Source organism: Natrix helvetica (assembly GCF_964273705.1).
Source record: "Natrix helvetica genome assembly, chromosome: 1".
NCBI classification, from domain to species: Eukaryota; Metazoa; Chordata; class Lepidosauria; order Squamata; family Natricidae; genus Natrix; species Natrix helvetica.
The window spans coordinates 157614035-157635740 of NC_138548.1; the positions used below are offsets into that span (position 1 = coordinate 157614035).

Genomic DNA, 21706 nt, shown 5'->3' on the forward strand with positions numbered 1-21706 from the left:
AAGTTGGAAGGGATCTTGTAGGTCATCTTGTCCAACCTCCTGCCCAAGAAGGAGACCCTACACCATTTCTGACAGATGGCAGTTCTGTCTCTTCTTGAAAGCTTCTAAGTGATGAAGCTCCCACAACTTCTGAAGGCAACTTCTGTTCCATTGGTTGATTGTTGTCACTGTCACAAAAGGAGTTCTGGAATGTCAGACCAGTCACCAACAATTTACTATCTCGTGGGAACCAGGGTCATCCCAACAGGTGCAGGCCAGAGACTGGAAGAGGTTACCAAGGAGATGTCAGAACACCTACTTGAACAATGTGACCTGTGACAAGGAGAGAAGGAGCTGTCTGTTCTTTAATTATACTGAAAGCGTGGGTAATAGCCAGAGCTGGTTTTGCATTTCAAACATGCTGAAATGATATACTCAATAAAGCAGAACTTTGAGAAAGCTGAAAGTCTCAGAGTTATTGGATTGTTGGATTCATTACTCAGAACCTTGACACCATCTGGATCTTGAGCCTGTCATCTGGGGTGTTGGCTACTCCTGCAAACTTAGTATCACCCACAAATTTGATAAGTTCCCCTTCTATTCCCTCAACTAAGTCATTTATGAAAATATCGTAGAGTTTCGGGCCTAAGATGGAACCGTGTGGTACTACACTGCTTACTTCCCTCCATGTAAACATAGTACCATTAAGGACCACTCATTGAATACAGTTTGTCAGCCAGTTACAAATCCATCTGATGGTCATGCTATCTAGCCAACTTTTTTCTAGCTTACCAAGAAGTAGTGGTCTACTTTGTCTGGGTACCAAGTTTGATTGAAATTGCTCCAGGCGTCACACACACACACACATACACACACACACACACGTTATATATGTATGTATATGTATATGTATATGTATATGTATATGCATATACATATACATGCGCACATATACACATATACATACGTACGTATGTATGTATGTATGTATAGATTAGGAATTAAGAAGAGAGACTGCCATTCCATGTCACCAGGTTATCCAGCTGAAATAGAAATACAAACGTCAGACCCTATTTTGGGTAGGAAGGGGAGGGAATGAGAAAGAAAATGGCCACCTTTCACAGAGGAAGGCAATGTTCTTGTTTAAAAATTGTGCTTGTGAAATGATTTAATGACTTTTGGCATAAACGTTGACAGAGAGTTCTGACTTTAGAAAATCTTTATGATCAAATTATCACATTATAGTAAGCAGACCAGTTGACTCACACTGATGCATGAGGATTACACAATAGAATACGGAAAGGTTGCAGATCATAATGCTAGCATCCCATGAGGCCTTTTCTGTATTTGCAGTGATGTTCTTTTGCAGTATAAATCTTATTACTCAATCCCAATTTATAGTTTTCCTTTGACACTAAGAGTCTACAGTATATTGCAACAGTGAATACATCAGCCACGAGAAATATCTTTGTTAAGAGTTAATGAAGACACAGTTTGAACTGATCAATAAATGTGATTCTTTCAGGAACTCAGAAAAATATAAGGAATTAATCTAAGTGGTCTACTTGTAGTCAGATCTGGTTACATATTATTACGTGTGCTTGTGTATGTAAAGTTAGTATAAGTGTGTGTTTATACAGCTGGGCTCACACACCTACTTATATGCAAAGTTAAATGATATTTTGGTATACAAAATGAAAGCATCAGAGAGCACCTATGAGTAGGTGCAACAATCAGCTTTAAAACAAAACTCCTTTTCTTACTCCCCTGGTGGGCTCTTTGGTCTTCTAAAGCTACTTTTACTAGAACTATACAGTACATAGTTATTTACTTTTTTTATTTATTCGTTCAATTTGTATAGCTGCCTTTCTTTGTGACTCTGGATGGCTTACAGCATGGGTGTCAAACTCGTGGCATCCCACTGCTGTCACGTGACATTTAGTGATGTTTTCACTTTCACGGAGCTGGGGATGGCATGGCCTGCACCAGGGGTAGTTTCCGGCTTCTTTTACTGCTGGTTCGCTCAGGGATGCGCTTCAGGTGCACGCACGCACAGAAATAAAAATCACTGCCGCTGATAGAACCGGTTCGGGCACGTGTCTGGCCGAGTTACTACCTACTTGGCCGAACTGGTCCAAACCGGTAGGAACCCACCTTTGCCTGCACAGTATGCATCTGACCCACAGGCCTCCAGTTTGACACCCCTGGCTTACAGTAGTTACAATACTTGCTTTATGAATAGAAGGTTTCAAAACCCAGCAGAAAACATGTCAACGAAGACTCAATCAATGCCAATCATCTGGGTGCTTTAGACACCAGCAGGAAATACTGTATTTCTTTCCTTAAAGCTATATTTCTTTCCTTTCCTCTGGATCTATCTATCTATCTATCTATCTATCTATCTATCTATCTATCTATCTATCTATCTATCTATCTATATCTATATCTATATCTATATCTATATCTATCTATCTATCTATCATCTATCTATCTATCTATCTATCTATCTATCATCTATCTATCTATCTATCTATCTATCTATCTATCGTCTGTCTATCTATCTATCTATCTATCTATCTATCTATCTATCTATCTATCTATCTATCTATCTATCTATCTATCTAATCTCCTTTTTCTGGTTATCCTGGGGAAAAAAATGCAACCACATGGCTGGATTTATTATTTATTTATTTTTTACATAAACTTCTAGGTAGCTCGGGGAAATAAAAATGGTAATTTGAAGAAAAAGAAAAGAAATTTGAAATCTTTTATTTCAATCTTTTATTCATGAGACAGATGTTAGAAGTAATATGAAGATATTAAAGATGATGGTGATCAGTGACTCAGCTGAGGGAGCATTCCTCTGAGAAGTAGCTAGTGAACTGATGGGGTTAGTCTATAATGGAGTTGTAGGAAGTTAGCACCCAGCCCTCTCCTAGAAAAATGAAATATCCTGTTTCATGAAATATTGAAAAGGCAGAATATTATAGTTCCCTGGATCAGAAATGGAGAAACATGTTTTTAGGCAGGAAACAGACTCACTCTTAATAGCCCCCACTTTTCTTAATGGGCCATTAAAATGTCTCAGCCAGTCTATTCTACATAACAAAGAGTTTCCCCCTTCAGCTCCAGGATGATGGGATTAAGGCATGATTGTATTAGGCCTTTACCCATCTCACCACAGGGCACCTGGGAAGAAGCAATGCTCAACCAAACGTGGACTCAAGACAGCCTACAGAATTGCCTCTGCATGGCCCCATGGAAGTCTGACAACCAATCAGAATACATTTCTTACACAGGAACAGGAAACAGAGAGGTGGGGCCGAACAGAGTATAAAAAACCCAGCAAGCCCCTTCTTTGCCCCTCTTCTCTTCTTCACCCAACATCTTGAAGCATGTGATCCCCCTTTTCTGTTCAGGACTCAAGCCATGTGGTCCTGTCCACCATTAAACCATCTTTCCAAGCAGCCTCCATGTCTCCAGAATCTTTTTCCCCACTTGGAGCTGAACCCAGAAGGACATTTCTTCCAACAGAGTAAAAGTTCATTAGCCAAAACAGAAGCAGTGGAAGCAACATAAAAGGGGAAGGGAGGGGAAGGGGCAGAGTACTTTAAAACCACAGCTGGAAAATGCACCTGAAATTCAAATTTGCAATGAGAAAGGTTTGCAATGAGAACGATTAAGCATTTGTGACCTCCAGAAGCAGTGGCTGGTCTGTGATAGCCAGGGAGCTGCCAGGCAGGCCTACCTGAACTAAGGCATTCAAACTATTTAAGCTTGTGGGATTTCTGACTTCTTCGATAACAAAACAGAACGTCCCAATGTTACACTAGCCAGAGGCAGGAGCATATCGATGGAGTATATGCAAAACAGAAGTTCAATGGAAGAAAGTAATTGCTTGGTGTACTCCTAAGAGACAGTTTTTACTGTACGAATACAATATTAACATAACTTAGTTTCTCCCCAAAATCATGTTAAAATAATATCCCACTTGGCTAAATAACTTGAAATGTGGGTTGAATAACGGACATCAGAAATTCCCTCAGAGATCCATTCCCTGCTAATCTGTTTTGCCTTCTCCTTGTCTTTCCCTTTTGTGGTGAGAAGGTCAGAGAGAAGAGAAGTAGAACTCAACGTTGTTCCCCTTAATGTAGAAATATTAGAAGGACCAGCTCCATTTTTGCTATGCTCTGTCTTTCCTCTTACATTTCACTGTTCGAAGTGATAACGGCGCTGAAAAAAGTGAATTATGACAGATCCTCACACTTACGACTGTTTCAGCATCTCCACAGCCACGTGATCAAAATTTGGGTCCTTGACTGCAACCATCTGGTATTTATGATAATTGCAGTATCAATCTGGTCATTTGATCACCATTTGCAACTTTCTCAGAGGGCTTCTAACAAGGAAAGACAATGAAGCCAACTTGATGTGTGATTTGCCTGACTACCACAGCAAAAATAGATTTGCAAATTCACTTAATGGCTAGATGGCTTAGCAACAGAAGTTCTGTTCCAATTGTGGTAGTAAGTCAAGGACTATTAAATCTAGGTGACAATTTAAAAAATGTAATGGGTTGAATTATTGGGTGGAGCCACCCATTTTCTCTTTTTAGTTTTCCTTTCAAGGCCTGAAATGGATGAGATACCGTACAAATTTTTATGGTACCAATTAAAATTCTACTTTTGCAAGGAACCTTCAGGGAATGAATGAATGAATGAATGAATTAATTAATTAATACTATTATAGCTGAGATACTAGTTTGCTATCTGGTAAGGTTTTATTATTGGATTGGTATTAACTGATATAGCAATAGCACTATAGCCCTTAGACCAGTGGTGGGTTTCAAATTCTTTAAGAACCTATTCTGTGGGTGTGACCTATTTTGTGGGTGTGGCTTGGCAGTCATGTGACCGGGCAGGTATGGCCAACTTCACATCGCTCATGCACACTCAGTCACATGACCACACACCCCCAAGCCATGTGGCAAATTTTTTTGGGACTCCTATGAAGCGGGGGGGGGGGGGAAGAGAGGGGAAAACCTCCCAAAAATAGACAACTGCAGGAATAAGGGCCAAAATTAGGGAGATCTGAGAAGGCAGGACAGAGGGCAATCTAGTAGAAAGCGATCACACGCTGGGGAAAGAACTTTGGGAGATCTGAGAAGGCAGGACAGAGGGGAATCCAGGACAAAGCTATCACATGTTGGGAAAGAACTTTGGGAGATTGGAGGAGGCAGGACAGAGACAAATCCAGGAGAAAACTCCTGAGCTTGCCGCTGCTGTCTGGTGGATGGTGCCGCTGGACCTCTCCATGCCTCTCCGTTCACCACCTCCACTCCCAGGTATGGGACTTGACACTGAATTGGGCTAGGATAGTGCAGACGGGCGGGGGTGAGTGAGCGAGCGACAGAGCCGGGCAGGAGTTCCAGAAGTTACTTCCGGGTCCACTGTTCGAACCTCCTCTCACCGGATCGGTAAATTTCACCATCCGGTTGTCCTGAGCCAGTGCGAACTGGCAGAAACCCACCACTGCCTTAGACTTATACAGGTGAAACTCGAAAAATTAGAATACTGTGCAAAAGTTCATTTATTCCAGTAATGCAACTTAAAAGGTGAAACTAATATATGAGATAAGACTCATTACATGCAAAGCAAGATAGTTCAAGCCGTGATTTGTCATAATTGTGATGATTATGGCTTACAACTCATGAAAACCCCAAATCCACAATCTCATAAAATTAGAATATTGTGAAAGGTGCAATATTCTAGGCTCAAAGTGTCCCACTCTAATCAGCTAATTAAGCCATAACACCTGCAAAGGGTTCCTGAGCCTTTAAAAGGTCTCTCAGTCTGGTTCAGTAGGAATCACAATCATAGGAAAGACTGCTGACCTGACAGTTGTGCAGAAAACCATCATTGACACCCTCCATAAGGAGGGAAAGCCTCAAAAGGTAATTGCAAAAGAAGTTGGATGTTCCCAAAGTACTGTATCAAAGCACATTAATAGAAAGTTATGTGGAAGGGAAAAGTGTGGAGGAAAAAGGTGCAAAAAGAGCAGCAGGGATGACCGCAGCCTGGAGAGGATTGTCAGAAAAAGGCCATTCAAAAGTGTTGGGGGACTTTCACAAGGAGTAGACTGAGGCTGGAGTCAGTGCATCAAGAGCCACCATACACAGACGGATCCTGGATATGGGCTTCAAATGTCGTATTCCTCTTGTCAAGCCGCTCCTGAACAACAAACAACGTCAGAAGCGTCTTACCTGGGCTAAAAAAAACCAGACCTGGTCTGTTGCTCAGTGACCAAAGTCCTCTTTTATGATGAGAGCAACTTTTGCATCTCATTTGGAAACCAAGGACCCAGAGTATGGAGGAAGAATGGAGAGGCACACACTGCAAGATGCTTGAAATCCAGTGTGAAGTTTCCACAGTCTGTGTTGATTTGGGGAGCCATGTCATCTGCTGGTGTTGGTCCACTGTGCTTCATTAAGTCCAGGGTCAACACAGCCGTCTACCAGGAGATTTTGGAGCACTTCATGCTTCCTTCCGCAGACGAGCTTTATGGGGATGCTGACTTCATTTTCCAGCAGAACCTGGCACCTGCCCACACTGCCAAAAGCACCAAAACCTGGTTCAATGACCGTGGGATTACTGTGCTTGATTGGCCAGCAAACTCACCTGACCTGAACCTCATAGAGAATCTATGGGGCATTGCCAAGAGAAAGATGAGAGACATGAGACCGAACAATGCAGAAGAGCTGAAGGCCACTATTGAAGCATCCTGATCTTCCATAACACCTCAGCAGTGCCACGGGCTGATAATGCCACGCCACATTGAGGCAGTAATTGCTGCAAAAGGGGCCTAAATCAAGTACTGAGTACATATGCATGCTTATACTTTTCAGAGGTCCGATATTGTTCTATGTACAATCCTTGTTTTATTGATTGCATGTAATATTCTAATTTTCTGAGATTGTAGATTTGGGGTTTTCATGATCTGTAAGCCATAATCATCACAATTATGACAAATCACGGCTTGAACTATTTTGCTTTGCATGTAATGAGTCTAATCTCATATATTAGTTTCGCCTTTTAAGTTGCATTACTGAAATAAATGAACTTTTGCACGGTATTCTAATTTTTCGAGTTTCACCTGTATATCACTTTACAGTGCCCAAATTTTTTCATGAAAGGTTCCATTATTTTTTAAGGAAGGAATTTCAGTAAATAGGTATGTATACTTCAGGGGTGGGTTCCGGCTTCTGTTACTGCCGGTTCGCTCAGGGATGCGCTTCGACTGAACGCACGCTTGATGTGCGCTATGCGTGCATGCGCAGAAGTAAACAATTGTTTCTGCGCATGAGCAGAAGCAAAAAACAAGATGGCGGCACCTACGATGCCGCCAATAAAACTGATTCGGGTGTGTGGCTATCTGAATTACTACCTATTCGGCCAAACTGGACCGAACGCACCTCTGGTATACATTTATAGCAATAGCAATAGCACTTAAACTTATATACTGCTTCACAGTGCTTTTACAGTCCTCTCTAAGTGGTTTACAGAGTCAGCCTATTGCCCACAACAATCTGGGTCCTCATTTTACCCACCTCGGAAGGATGGAAGGCTGAGTCAACCTTGAGCCTGGTGAGATTTGAACTGCCGAAGTGCAGCTAACAGTCAGCTGAAGTAGACTGCAGTACTGCACTCTAACCACTGCACCACCTTGGCTCTGATGACATTAATGAAATGGTCAAGACAAATGGTCATGTTACAACAGTAACATACCATTCCCTTAAACTTGTATCCTTCCAAAGTGCTGGAAATGACAATTTTTGGGATCCTTGGACAGGACAATTTCAATGGAAATTCTTTAAATAGTAGACCTCACATGTGATGGGACATCAGGTCAGAGATTCCTTCTGGATGTCTTCTCTAATCCTAGCATAAGGCATCTACTCCAGTTTTAACACCATTCTGGAACACCATTCTTATTTATCTCCATGAGAATTTAAGCAGCTCTAATGTGATTCATAACAACTTCCTCTGTTAATTCACGGTAGATACACCTAGGTAACATTGTGTCAGTCATATGATAGTAATTGCTACTTTTCCTTCTATAAATAACTCATCAGGATCTCTTTTGTTAGTTTACACTCACCTTTGATTCTATATCAGGAAGCTGCTAATGGTATAGCTGTGAATAGACCTACAATGTCAGGAGGTATCAAACAATGATACAGCTTTTGGTTATTTGCTGAGTAAAGTGTCAGTATTGCTTGGTTCAGTATGACAGGGCTCAAAGTAAAGACAATATAGACCCATTTACAGAAATTTGCCAGGACAAAGCTTGGGTGATTATTGTTAATAATTGTTTTAAAGTGGTTTCTTAAGACAGTAATGGAATTGTGTGTGGCATGCCATGAAATGAAGGGAGATTTGGTTACTTCTTGTCTGATTTTAATTGGTGGCTGTTTTATTCACCTATTTTTATCTGCTTTTATTCCCCAGAATGTTTATTTGACAGGACTGTTTTAATGAGAATATCGATTTGAAAAATTAAACAAAGCTTCAAAGAGGAGAAAATTCAGCAAGATGCTCTTTAGAGTGGGGAGCAAGCAAAAGGAAACTTAATGGGGGCTTTTAGAAGGTTGATGTGGGAGTTGACCCCTCACCCTATAAATGAATTTATATCTGGGTGGTCATGCAGATAGAGCTTTGAATTGCATCTTAGAAAACAAGGGTGGGGTCTCTTTTCTGTTGAGGGTTGTGTTCCTTCAAAATATTTGGGGTTAGAGTTGAAGGCTGTTTTGCCCAATGGCAGAAATAAGCAACAGGTATCGGTATGTGCAAATATGGTTCTCTCCAAGTCATGGAAAGCGAGATAAGATAAGCTAAAATCTAGATATTGTGTTCATTCTTCACTACAAATAAGAGGGCTTGATTAACCATAGTTATTGACTAAACAACAATTGGCTGGGTTCACAGTATCTGTGACGCCAGAGATACAGTATGTAATAGCTCCAAGAATCAATTAAATAACATGTTGGGGGGCTTTAAGGTAGATAGGGACAGACCCTGCCCTCCCCAAAAACTATAAAACAAGCATCAGATTGTTTTAGTTAATTGTTCAATTATAGAACACAATACAAATTCCTTGATAATGGCATTCCCTTTTTTTTGTCTGGAAAAGTTTTTTATCTTTTGTGCTCTATATACAATTTTAGGTATACATTCACATAGTTATTATTCTTTTTTTACATTCGTCATTCTTATATTTGCCATTCCATTTATAGGGTCATAATATATCATTTGGGTTGCCTTTGTTTACCATCCCTCGCCTGTTTTGACAATGGCATTACTTTTAATAGTATGGTGTAGTGGACAAAGTGTTGAGCTAGGATCCAGGAAACCCAGTTCAAACTCATTCTTAGGCACGGATGCTTCCTGGGTGGCTTTGGGCCAGTCAGGGATGAAATCCAGTAGGTTCTAACAGGTTCTGGAGAACCGGTAGCGGAAATTTTGAGGAGTTTGGAGAACGGGCAAATACCACCTCCGGCTGGCCTCAGAGTGGGGAGGGAATGCAGATTTTGCAGTATCCTTCCCCTGCCACACCCACCAAACCACGCCCACTAAGCCATACCACACCCACCAATCCACGCCCACAGAACCAGTAGTAAAAAAATTGAATTCCACCACTGGGCCAGTCCCTTTTTTTCTCCGTCACAAATGGGTGGAGGGAGTAATTTTTTACTCTAAACTTACAATAAGAGGAAAGTCAGGCTATAAGTCTAAAAAAACTTGTAGCTGTTCCATCTCACATCTCAACCAATTTCTATGTTTAAATAATGTAGAAGATGCGAGTGTCCCTCCACAGTGAGTATCCGTGTGGGTGTATGTGTGAAGCATATGAAAAGTTTGCATTCCCTGGTAGACAAGGGGATCTGGGGAAATCTAAGGGTCCTGCAGCTGGTTTCCTTCTGTAATGATGTGGTAATCCATCAAGCATTGTTGACTACCTACCAAGACCGAGTTCACACAATTTATTAAACTCAAGACAAATATTATTGCTTAGCAGTGTAACACAGGAACAAGGTCACTGGGGTATAAAACAGGAAAGGGAAGAGGAGAAGGTTGGAAAAAGAAATAAGAAACGTGAAAGGAAATTGAGGCAGAAGACTGATGAGAGGTCAGGAGCTAGGGTGGGTGGGGATAAGGAGGGTTAAAGGTGACATGCGGATTAGAAATGACCCTACATTTTTGGCTGAAGGCCTCCTGTTCAAGCACGCTTTCTTGTAAGCAGTCCTGTTAAAATGTAACTATAATTTGCCTGGCTTGCTCCAGAAACATTCCTGCTTTCATTGGTTTCCCTCCACCCACCCCCTAAACTATGTCTGGCAGGAATGAAGGGCAGCTTGCTGTAATTAAATTGTGGAAGGATTACCTACTGGTGTTTTCAATCTTCCTTAGCAAGGAAAAGAATTGAGGACTTAACATCCACTAAATAAGCTATGCTCAATATAACCCATGCCCACTGTGGGATCCAGCCATGTTCCTCAGGATAATAATCAACATAGAGGCAGTCCCTGGTCCCAGCGCATCATAAAATGGCTAAATGGTTTAGTTACCTCCTCAGTGCTTTCATTCAATTATCTAAAGAATGTGCAACTTGGCAGTGTTAAAACACTTCAAATTCAGAGGAGTTCAAATAATGTGGATATATTGTACATAATTACTTGTAAGCTGTTAAGGAAAGGTTGTTTACACATATGCAACTTTGCATGCGTTGGTTGCGTTGGTGGTGCTTAAAGATTTTTGCCTCATTAGTTCTACATATCTTTTTTCCCAATTTCATTTCTAAATTTATTATTAAAATATAAATCGGATTTCTTCTTGGTAGCTTTCCAACCTTAACTCAGCACATTTGCAATTAAAATGAAGTATAAAATCAATAACTTCATATTAGGTAAGAAATAGGCACCTGCTGCTCTCGCCAATATAGTGGTCGACAGCTCCAGTAACAATTCAATGATGGGTTTATGGGAACTGTAGTTCAAAATGAATCCTGGAACAGCTTTTCAGTGTTCCAATGTATGTGTGTGTGATGATTGTCTACAATACATCATCCAAAGTATTCACATTTAGCATTTCACAGAATTTTATCTGAGAAATATTAGAGCACACAATTGACATTTAAATCCCCAAGGTATAACAGAACATACAAAGAACAGATATAATTGTATGTGCTGTATGTATGAAAATTTATATGGCCATCCACTCATTCTCAGTGATTCTGAGCAGTTTACAGAAATAAAAATCCAATATACCAACAATCAAACAATAACACCTTCCCCCCTGGTAACAACAACAAATCAGATTGTTGTCATCTTTGGCTCTGAAAATGCTAGGGAGCTATCAGACCTGGAGTCTTTGTTTTAGAAATGGGGAGACGTTTGAGATTTCTGATGAATTAGGAAAAAGGGTGGTAAAAGTAATCTGGGATCTGAAAATATTTTGCAATAGATTTGAGCAGGGCTACTTTTGGCAGGAATCAGTGTCCCGAATTCAGGACTTGTTTCTTCTCAGGAAGTCACACGACATGGCTGGGACTCTGTTTACTAGCCAGTTAGGATGACTGACCAACACTGATTGTAACAAATTATTTCTGTATAAGTGAATTCAAATAGTTGTATCTCATTTTCCACAATTTTGACCAATGCAAATCTATTTTTTCTGTTTCTCAAACCTATCTATGTCCTTCACTCACTTTGGCATACTTCTCACAGTAATAGATAAAGCATTGTTTTTTATCTGAGAAATCTCCTTCCCTTCCCTTCCCTTCCCTTCCCTTCCCTTCCCTTTCCTTCCCTTCCCTTCCCTTCCCTTCCCTTAAGGGAATTAAAAAGTATGAATACATTTAACTAAAGTTGACAAACTAGAAATTATGAAGAAATCAGAGTACTGTCATTTTATTGTTTGCTCCCCACTCTCTACCCCCTACGCATGCTCATCTGCTGATGAGTATAACAGATCAAAAGACAACAACAAAGGGTTTTTATACTATTAGCAAATGCAATTTTTATTCAGATGTGGATCATCAACTGTTGAGTGTTCAAGTCCTTTCATTTCCAAATATGAAGAATGCAACATTTATATCAACCGATGCAGCATATTTAGGATATTTAAAATATTGAAATTATTGAAATATTTAATATTAAGGATTGCATCCTTGACAGAGTAATTGTGAACATGAGGTGGCCATTTGATTTCATTACCATTTCATCTTGTAAAATATATATTTTATCCCAATACCATTTTGCATTTTGCATTTATGTTGTCCTGCTAGTTATAGGCACATTAATTGCACATGTTCTTTTACACACACACACACACACACACACACACACACACATATACATATACATACACACACACACACACAAATTTCCAGTTGTGATTGGATATTTTGTTAACATATCAGAGTTTCTTTGGAGCACACGTTCACTTGTTAGAGGACACTGTGACTCTTAATAGATAAAGAGGAACAATGGAGCATGCTAACTAAAAATTAAGAAAATTAATTATTTTGCAACACTGAATAATAATCCATAAAGTATTCATGATCACTGGAAACTAATGCAGTATGAGTTGGATGAGACTTGGCATCTAATTTTTCTTGATATCTGTGATTAAAGTTAACAGATTCAATTAAAAAAATAGTCTCTTTCATTCAATGACCTCATTATGATGGAAATGCTACGTATGCATTCCCTAAATACACTAATTAGTTAACTTGGCTGTTTCCTTTCCTTTGTGATGTACTGAAATTAGGTTCATTTGTTAAACGGTTTAGGAAAAAAAACTGTCTTGTTGGATATGTCTCTATTTCATCTCATCCCGTATTCTGTTTTTAACTCTATGCCTGAAATTGCCCAGTAAGGAGATAAATTTGACACCTCATCCTTGCCACCAGTGCCTGACTCTCTGGTCTGCCGTTTCTGAATGCCAAAAAAGCGACTTCGTTATGAAGTTTGGTAGCCTTACTTCTTAAAAAATTATATTAGATGTTGGCCATTATTGAATCTCATGGTGAAGAATTCCCTTTATGTGAGGTCAGTTCGGAACAGAAAGGGAGATAATATTCTCTGTCCCTAATATTAATCATTGCATTAACTGATCAGCTTCTCTTTTTCTTTCTTTCTCAGTTGTGGTTCTACTACACAAAACTGAAATAAAAGCTCACTAAAATAGGAGGCTTTAATAAAATCACTACTAGGAGAAAAACGTTTTTTTTTCTCAGTGAACGGTTTTCTGCAAATTGCTGCTGAAAGTATGTTGTACATTGGCTAAGTGCAGAACTCCCTCAAGCCTACCAAAATTTTCCTGTTGAACATAAATAGCAATAGCACTTAGATTTATATACCGCTTCACAGTGCTTTAACAGCCCTCTCTGAGCGGTTCACAGAGTCTGTATATTGCCCCCAACAATCTGGGTGCTCATTTTACAAACCCCAAGAGGATGGAAGGCTGAGTCAATCTTGAGCCGGTCAGGGTCAAACTGTTGGCAGTCAGCAGAATTAGCAAGCAATACTGCACAACTGTGTCACTAAAGGGTAATGTTGACAAGAGGAGTTTAAGTAATAATGAGCATGCAGTTAATCTAGCTTTCTCCAGTCTAGAGCATCTGAACTACAGCATTATACCATTTTAGAATTGTGGAAACTGTAGTCTCAACATATCCTCAAAGCACCAGATTAAAGAAGACTCTATTAATAAGGTGGTTTGAAGGCTTCAGACAGGCAGTTTAGTGGTGGTCCTGGTCCAGAGAGCCTAGAAGGTTTGATGGGGGCAAACAGAAACTGAATCCTGATGAAATACTGAGAAGCTGCTGGGCCCAAAAATAGGACATCCTTGATAAACAGATAAAGGCTGAATTAAAGGGATCTTTTCATAATTCAATTTTTATATGTATTCCCTGGCTTTTCTGGGTCAGGAGAATTTATTCACAGTCACTCATGCCCTGTCACTTCATGGATGACTGCAGAGCACTCTACCTAGAGCTGCCTTTAAAGACCATGTAGAAGTTTCAGCCAGTTCATCAATTCAATTAAAGCTCCACATGGCTGAAGAATAAGTCTTGCATGCATACTTCTGGGACCGCCTCCTCTAAGTTAAATCTATCCATCCCGACAGATCTGGTAGAGTGGAGAGAGAGTTCCACCATTAAGGGAATGTTGCCCCCCTCTCATTTGGAACAGCCTGTCCCCAGGTATCTGAACCATTAATTTGTTTTTTGGTAACTTTTTGGGAGAGCCATAAACACATGGCTCTTTGGAAAGGCATTTGGGGAGGAAGAAAAATAAATTTACCCTTGGAACAGTTGTGCATCAAGTAAGTTGAATTATAACTGCATTAACTGTTTTTTTGTTTTGTTTTAATACTAGTGCACTGATACTTTGATAGGTACAAGTAATAAAGTAGAATTAAAAATGAAATAAATTTAAACCAACCCAGATTATTTGAATATGTTCTGGAGAGCTTAAATCTACTCCTAACACCTTTCCAGATTTCAGGTTATCTATTGGTTTATGGTGGGACGCTGAGCTTGTCGATCAGAAAGGTTGGCAGTTTGGCGTTTGAATCCCTAGCGCCGTGTAACAGGGTGAGCTCCCGTTACTTGTCCTAGCTTCTGCCAACCTAGCAGTTCGAAAGCATGTAAAAATGCAAATAGAAAAATAGGAACCACCTTTGGTGGGAAGGTAACAGTGTTCTGTGCGCCTTTGGCATTTAGTCATGCTGGCCACATGACCACGGAGACATCTTTGGACAGTGCTGGCTCTTCGGCTTTGAAACAGAGATGAACACCACCCCCTAGAGTCGGGAACGTATATATGTGTGAGAGGAATCTTTACCTTTACCTTATTGATTTCTGAGACTGAGATCTGTGGCTAGTATGAAAGAGGTCCAAAAGATTTGAGGAAGAGTTTATATCCATCTCCTCAGCATAAACTTCACAGAAAAAAATTCTCCCACTTTGTTTCGGGACTATGATACTCCATCCTAAGGGCCCTGAAGTCAGGTAAGCAGACCCGAATGCACCAAATATTTCATTTAGCTGTGGCTGAAATGAGTTTTGTTTAGGCCACCATCTCTGGGCTGCAAAACTCCAGACAGCTGCCAGGTGGCAGAAGAGTCAGGTTTTTCTGAATCTCTTTGCTGTCATCCATAGTAGTAATTGTCTTGAATTTTGCAGCCCATTTATATTGGAGTGCTGGATATTTCGAAAGAGTGCTGACTGTATTTTCCTTCTGATAATGGATTCCCTTCCAGGTTTGAATCTGAAGTTGGAAGAATCCAATTGCTGGGATGCTCTTTGTGCAATTATATTAGCTCCCCATGGGCTGTACATTTGCCTCAGTGCCTACTAGATATTTGTGGCATGGAAGGAAGAAGGGATAATGAGCAGTTCTACTATGCACCTGCTTCCCCCCCACACACACACTCCATGGCACTGGAGCTGCAGTATGTCCATAACCCTGGTGTGTGATGGGTAGACATCAGTTTTGGTAGCATTTTTTTCAAGGTCACAATTGGCACACAAGAGTGACCTTGGAAACTTGTGGCCAACAAACTGAGCTGCTCCTGTGGCCGGAATTAAAAATGGGCTCCAGCTCTTTTAGATGCAGCCACCGTCGGTGTTTAGAGTGATGGGGATGCGTTGCTTTGCCATCCGTGGCCAGCCCTTGGCCTGTTAGGATTGCAAAGCGCGTCAGGCTGGGCAGCATCTCGGCTCGAAGCCTCGCTCGGTGCGCTGCCTGCTTGGAGAGCGGGAGTTTGGAGGCGCCGAGGCTCCTCCTCCCCCTCCTCCGCCAGGTCAACCCACTCTTACCTTTCTCCGCCCTGCGGTCCTGCTTCCCAGCAGCGGCACTGCGCGGAGCGAGGATCGGAGGCTGCCACCACCGCCGCCTCTCGAGGGCGAGGAGGAGCCATGTGACTCGCCGGTGAGTCGGGGCGTGCGACCGAAGCCTCCTGCTTCAGAGCTACCTGATCCGAATACTAAGCGGAGGCGGCGAGTGGTTCGGGGCTGCCGGGGGGTCGAGGGAGGCGCATCGCCAGCCGATCCGAGCGCCCCAGCTTGCCCGTTCCCCAAAAGGCGCCGAAGATGGAGATGAAAGACCAAGGCGCTCAGATGGAGCCGCTGCTGCCCACGGTGAGGAGCCGCGGCAAGGAGAGGCGGGGAGAGCCATGGGCGAGCCTATGCCGCAAAGCCAACTCGTGGGAGGGGGCGAAAGACCCAGCCGGGCTGCTTTGCGGGTTCCTGGCACCGGGAGGCTTGGATCGGGGTGGGTGGGTAGGGAAGCCTTCGACGCGCTCGGCCGCCGCAGGGTCGCCATCCGCGGTGGGCTCCGGAGCGCACGGGTTCAAGAGGCGCGCGACCCCGGGGTTTCTCCCGGCCTCCTCCTTTGCAGGGGGAGGCGAGAGGCCTGTGGCCGCCAGGCGCGGGGGTCGCGCCTTGGATGGAAGAGGGAGACCCCCGGAGTTGCCCATCGGCGCTCCTTGGTGGCCCTGCTGCCTGCACCTGATCTGCTTCGGAGATGCTGCGGCTCCTGCCGCTCCATGCGCGCATGGGCTCTTCCTGGAGGCCGAGTATGGGGCGAGGTGGCGATCTGTCTCTTATATCTGTGCCTGGCCCACCGGACCTTGCCAGGCACGCAAGAATGGCCCAGGTGCCCGATTTGCCCCAGATCAGTGGTTTTGCTTCCATGTGCACCTGCATGGGCAAGTTACATGATTCTGTCCTTGTGCAAACGCAGAACACACAGACACACACAGACTGAGGGGAAAGCAGTCGTTTATACCCAAACACGTATTCTTGCAGCAACCTGCTGTTGCACATGGATGCAGAATAGCTGGGAAGGGGGCTGCTTTACAAACATGCACTCACTTGTTGGGGTTTTTTTTGTGGGGGAAGGGTGTTTCTTAGAGCAGGTCTTTCACATCTGATCTCTCTCTCTCTCCTCCCTCTCTCTGGGTTCTCTTCCAGAGTTAGCTAGGCTTGTTGGCACCCTCTGTTATGCATAGGTTGCCTGATTGAACAAATTTCCTTTTTCTGCTTGACAAAGCATGTGTGCATACAGTACATATATTTCCACAGAGGGCTGACATGTGGGTTTTTCTGAAGCACATGTGTGTCTTTTGGGATCTCTTAGGAGCAACTCCCATCAGTCTCATTCAGTAACCTTGCCAGAGTGAGAGGATCCTAGACAACATGCTGTTTGGGATCCCACCTTTCCTTCCCTCCATCCTGTTTCTCACCTCACCTGTTCTAGGCATCTTCATGTCTCTAGAGCCTTCTAGGAGAAAAGGAAGGAAGTGGAGAAGTGGAGCAGAATAGGAGTTCTGCTGCCCCTCTAAACACAACAATAATGATAAAATAATAACATCTACTTCCCCCAGGTCCTTAGGAAAGACTTAATAGGTGGGTAAAATGCCAAACTCAGTCTAAATATCAGGCTTGTCTGTGCAACCAACCATAATAAAGCCCTGCTGAATTTGGTGATTTTAGCAGCACCACCAATTATATTCTGTATTATTGTGATTGCATGTGGGTATTCAAGTCAGCAGACACTTTTTTCTGTAAATGTGAAAAAATTGGGGGATATTTTTAAACCACAGTGACATTGCTAGGTAGTAATGTCCATTATATCCATTGACTGGGCAAAAGTCTTTATTTTCAGAATTGTTGAAGATGTTTGAACGCCTTTCCCTTAGTGTAAGGGGCATAGGCTAATCTATATAGTTAGGGAAGTTTCTTATTAGTATTTGTCCACTATGTAACCTGAAAATGTTATTCATTGCATCTCAAGATGCTCACAACCTGCCATTCAGCACTAAGGACTATACACTCTCCATATGTTCAGACAAATCTGATAAATACAGTAGACCAACAGCTGGTTAATAAACGGTGTGCTTTGAAGTGCACTTTCTAGTCAAACTTTAGATCCTCTTTTTATAAAATAAAATTACAACAATCTTGACCTTTATCGTATGGTGAAAATCAGTTGCAGTATACATTCCTAGTTTAAAGCGCTTTTGTAAATCAATAAAGTAATAAAACTAGGAGAGTTATTTGCTGCATGTTTATGGCAAGATGGTGGTTTGCTATGTGGATCTTTTGACAAAAATATTAATTAATTTAAAGAGTCTATATTGAACAACGACAACAAAAAAAGCTAGACTATGTGATATCATTATTACATATTCTCTGTTAATAGTCTTTCCAAAACTGGTATCTTCCAGAATTGCTAGCCAATATTCTAGCATGCTAGCCAACATGCTAGCCCCCAGCACAGACAGAAAATTCTGGGAGATGCTGTAGTAGGCTTAGATTATGGAAGGCTTTTCAATATTCTTGCACCTGTGCCATTTCTGAACAAGTTAATTTCTAAACCTTCTTATTTTCCCTTAGTGTAAGGCTGATGGTGATTAGCAAAAGGAGGAGTTGGAACAAGTCATGCATTTGAACAAATATGCATAGCCCTTGGCTTCATTTGACAGGAATGAATTATAGTTTTAGAAGTTACAAGAATTGCCAAGTATGTAAGAGAAAAATATCATGGTTGAAGGATCACGGAAAAGTAGGAGAGCATGAAAATATAACAGTTCGTGAAACTGTATAGTTTGCATTCTGCTATGATACGCCTTTGGCGCTCAGGTGAATTTGAAATAACTTTAACCTAGTTCTTAAACAAACTTTTGAATAAGTTTGGTACCCTATGAATGTGTTGCATTGCAGGTTCCTTAATTCCTATCCAAAGACCATGCATCAGAATTACGGAACTGCATTTCAGTGTATCAGCAGGGTACCAATGAGAAGGTTTTCTTACATCAAAAGATTTAAATATCTTAGAAAGCCTATTTAGAGATTCTTTTCTTTTAAGATGAAGCTTATTAGAATTCCTCAGCTATGCAAATGCATTTTTGGATTTCTGAGAACTTCTTCAGCTTCCAGGATATCTCCTCATCCAGAGCCAGATATACTGTTAGAAACTGGAATAATATTTAAAGTGGCAAATGCAGAGGATGATAGCAACCTCTACCTGTTTTCCCAATCTGTTGCCCCTCGACAGGTGTGGATTTTTCCACAATGGCCATGCTGGCTGGGAATTTGGAGACCTGACATCTACACTCTGGAGGGCCTTCAGGCTGATGAAAACTATTCTAGACTGTTCCTCCAGAGTTTCTCTTGATAGCAGAGTAGTTCATAGGGCCTGACCCTAAAATCTGCCTCTGGTGCGTGATGAGTGATACCCTAGCAACTACTAATTTAAGTGAGTTTTCACCTGAGGAATAGAAATAGGACACCATTTTGTCCATCTCTGGCAACAAAATGTCATGGACTTGTCAGTGTGAGCCAAAGTCTGAGTCAAAGAGCCCTGTAAAATCATTCTGCTACATCTTGATGAATGGTACTGCTGAGGAAAATCAGGCCTTTTGGGCTTTATGCATAAGATGATGGCGATAAAACGCATATGGCTGTGGTGGTGGTAGGAACAGTCTCTTACTGCACCTCTGTTGCTGCTCTTACTTGGAAATGGCTTGCAGTTTGTGAGCCCCTTGCTAGGGACTTGTGTGATGAGAATAGATACTGTGAAAATGCTTTCTTTCCCTGTGCGAATCTGCCTTTAAATGTGAGGCAAAGCCTGGTTTTGCCTTTTATTCTTTCAGAACATATGCTCAATGCTAGGTTGACCACTGCAGCCTCTTTCTGGATGACCAATATTCAGCATTTATAACTCCGTGGAACATTATTTCAGATGATACAATGAAATTTGTATAGTAGCTTTTTAAAAATGAACGCGATTTGACTTGCTTAGAGGCATTCCTGAAAGATTGTTTTTACAAAATATAGCAAACACTGTATATATGTGGTACTCACAGCTTGATGCAAATAATTATTTGGGAGATCTTACCCAGTGTGTGAATTCCAATGAGGAGGTCCTTGGTTCTCTCTGAGCTTGATTGTTTTCTTATAGATGTTTCATTACCCAAACTAGGTAACATCTAGCACTGATGATGTTACCTTGGTTGGTAATGAAATGTCTGCAAGAAAACAGCCAAGCTCAGTGAGCATTAAGGAGCCTTCATCTTAACCCTGAGCTACACATTTTCTCCTTTATTGAAATTCCAATGAGTCTTATTTGGCTTTTATAATAATAAACCCATGCATATTGACTCTGCCCCAGGTATTCTAACATGTTGCAGCTTTGTTCTTTGAACCTCCTGATGTGAAGAGGTTTTTTGCTCTCATGTACTGTAAAGTTCTCACTGTGTCAAGAGTGGTGCTTCCATTAAAAGAAACATGAGCATTGCAACTTAACACAAGAAGTTGACATTTGGGGAATGAAAAGATGGGGGTTGGCTTGTTAGGAATAGCCCCATCTCTTTCACTTACATTTTTTGTAGTCTAATTAGTGCATGAACAGACTTTGCTCTAATTAATTTAAAATTTCATTTGGATTAAATTTTAGGAAGCAGCTAGAGTTCCTGAAGAAGCTATGCGTTGATCTGAAAAAAAAATCAACATGTACAATCAGGCTATAATTGTGTTAGAATCAAATAATCAGAGAATAGTAAAAAAAAAAAAATTCATCAAGAGGCTGGATGCTAAACAAAATGAAGAGTGGGTGGAGAATTAAAAATAAGCTTGTATTTTCTGTAGATTTCAAATAGTATTTCAAATTGCTGAAATAAAGAAAAGGAAAAAATCAATAGCTGATTTTTTATTTCTTTAAAATATGGATGATTCACTAATGAGTGGACATGCCCATAAATGTGTACTCTCCTTCATGTGCCTGTGTGCCTGAAATTAAATTCTATTACAAATGTTTATGAGAGATCTCTTACTTGATGGACTCATTATTTTAATCATACTCTGACTCATTCATGGGATGCATCATTTTTCTCCTTCAAAATATGTGAAGAAAACGTATTTATTAAAATAAGCATACCTTCCCTTTTATACTACAAATACCTTACAAAACACATGAACTCTAACATTAATAAAGTGTAGCATAATAAAACATGACATAAAAGAAGCAGAAGTTACATAACAAATCCAACACATTAAATGTCACTTTAATTGTTTGAAATGCCAAGTCGGTGTACATTTTGTTCCAGTTATTTCATCCCAGTTCATCAAGTGTTGTTAAATGTCCCAGAGGTGCTTTTTTAAAGAGGCAACTGGGAAGACGTTTCGCTTCCCATCCAAGAAGCTTCTTCAGCTCTTTTGGGACAACAATGACCTGGATGACTGAGAATCTTCCTAGATGTATTGTTACATGGCTATTTTGAATCACAGAATTCCAAAGTTCTGGGATAAAAATCCAAAATGTCACATTGTACAATGTACAATTTTCTTAACTTTCAGAACAAAAAGCATCTGGATGAATGCTTCTGCTCACATGTATTTGTGTATGTGTGTGTAATTCTAAAGAATTCACATCCTGTTATAAAACTAAATATATTTCCAGAGAAGAAAATCTAAATGATGTGAACTTGGACAGCAAGCCTTTTCAAAAATTATCACTAGGAAATCACTTTTTTCATGTAGGGGTTTATATTAATACCATTGATCTGCTCTCATGTCTAAAGCAACAACACAATTGTAGGACAAGAAGGTAGGGTTGCTGAATTTTCCCAACAAAGTACTTTATTTTGAATGTTGGGAG

General features: G+C 41.0%; 1 protein-coding gene across 11 annotated transcripts in view; it reads left to right on the top strand.

Moving 5' to 3' along the window:
* Positions 1-21706, top strand: part of SLC4A10 (solute carrier family 4 member 10) — a 240184-nt gene that overhangs the window by 15641 nt on the left and 202837 nt on the right. For 5 of the 11 annotated variants that reach the window (XM_081943639.1, XM_081943644.1, XM_081943647.1 and 2 more), the window contains exon 1: positions 15767-16185. The exons of the other annotated variants lie outside the window; for them this stretch is intronic. In XM_081943639.1, the coding sequence (XP_081799765.1) occupies positions 16138-16185 (48 nt within the window). In that variant the 5' untranslated portion in view covers positions 15767-16137. Of the gene's footprint in view, positions 1-15766; positions 16186-21706 lie in introns of those variants that run through there. 11 annotated transcript variants of the gene reach the window in all.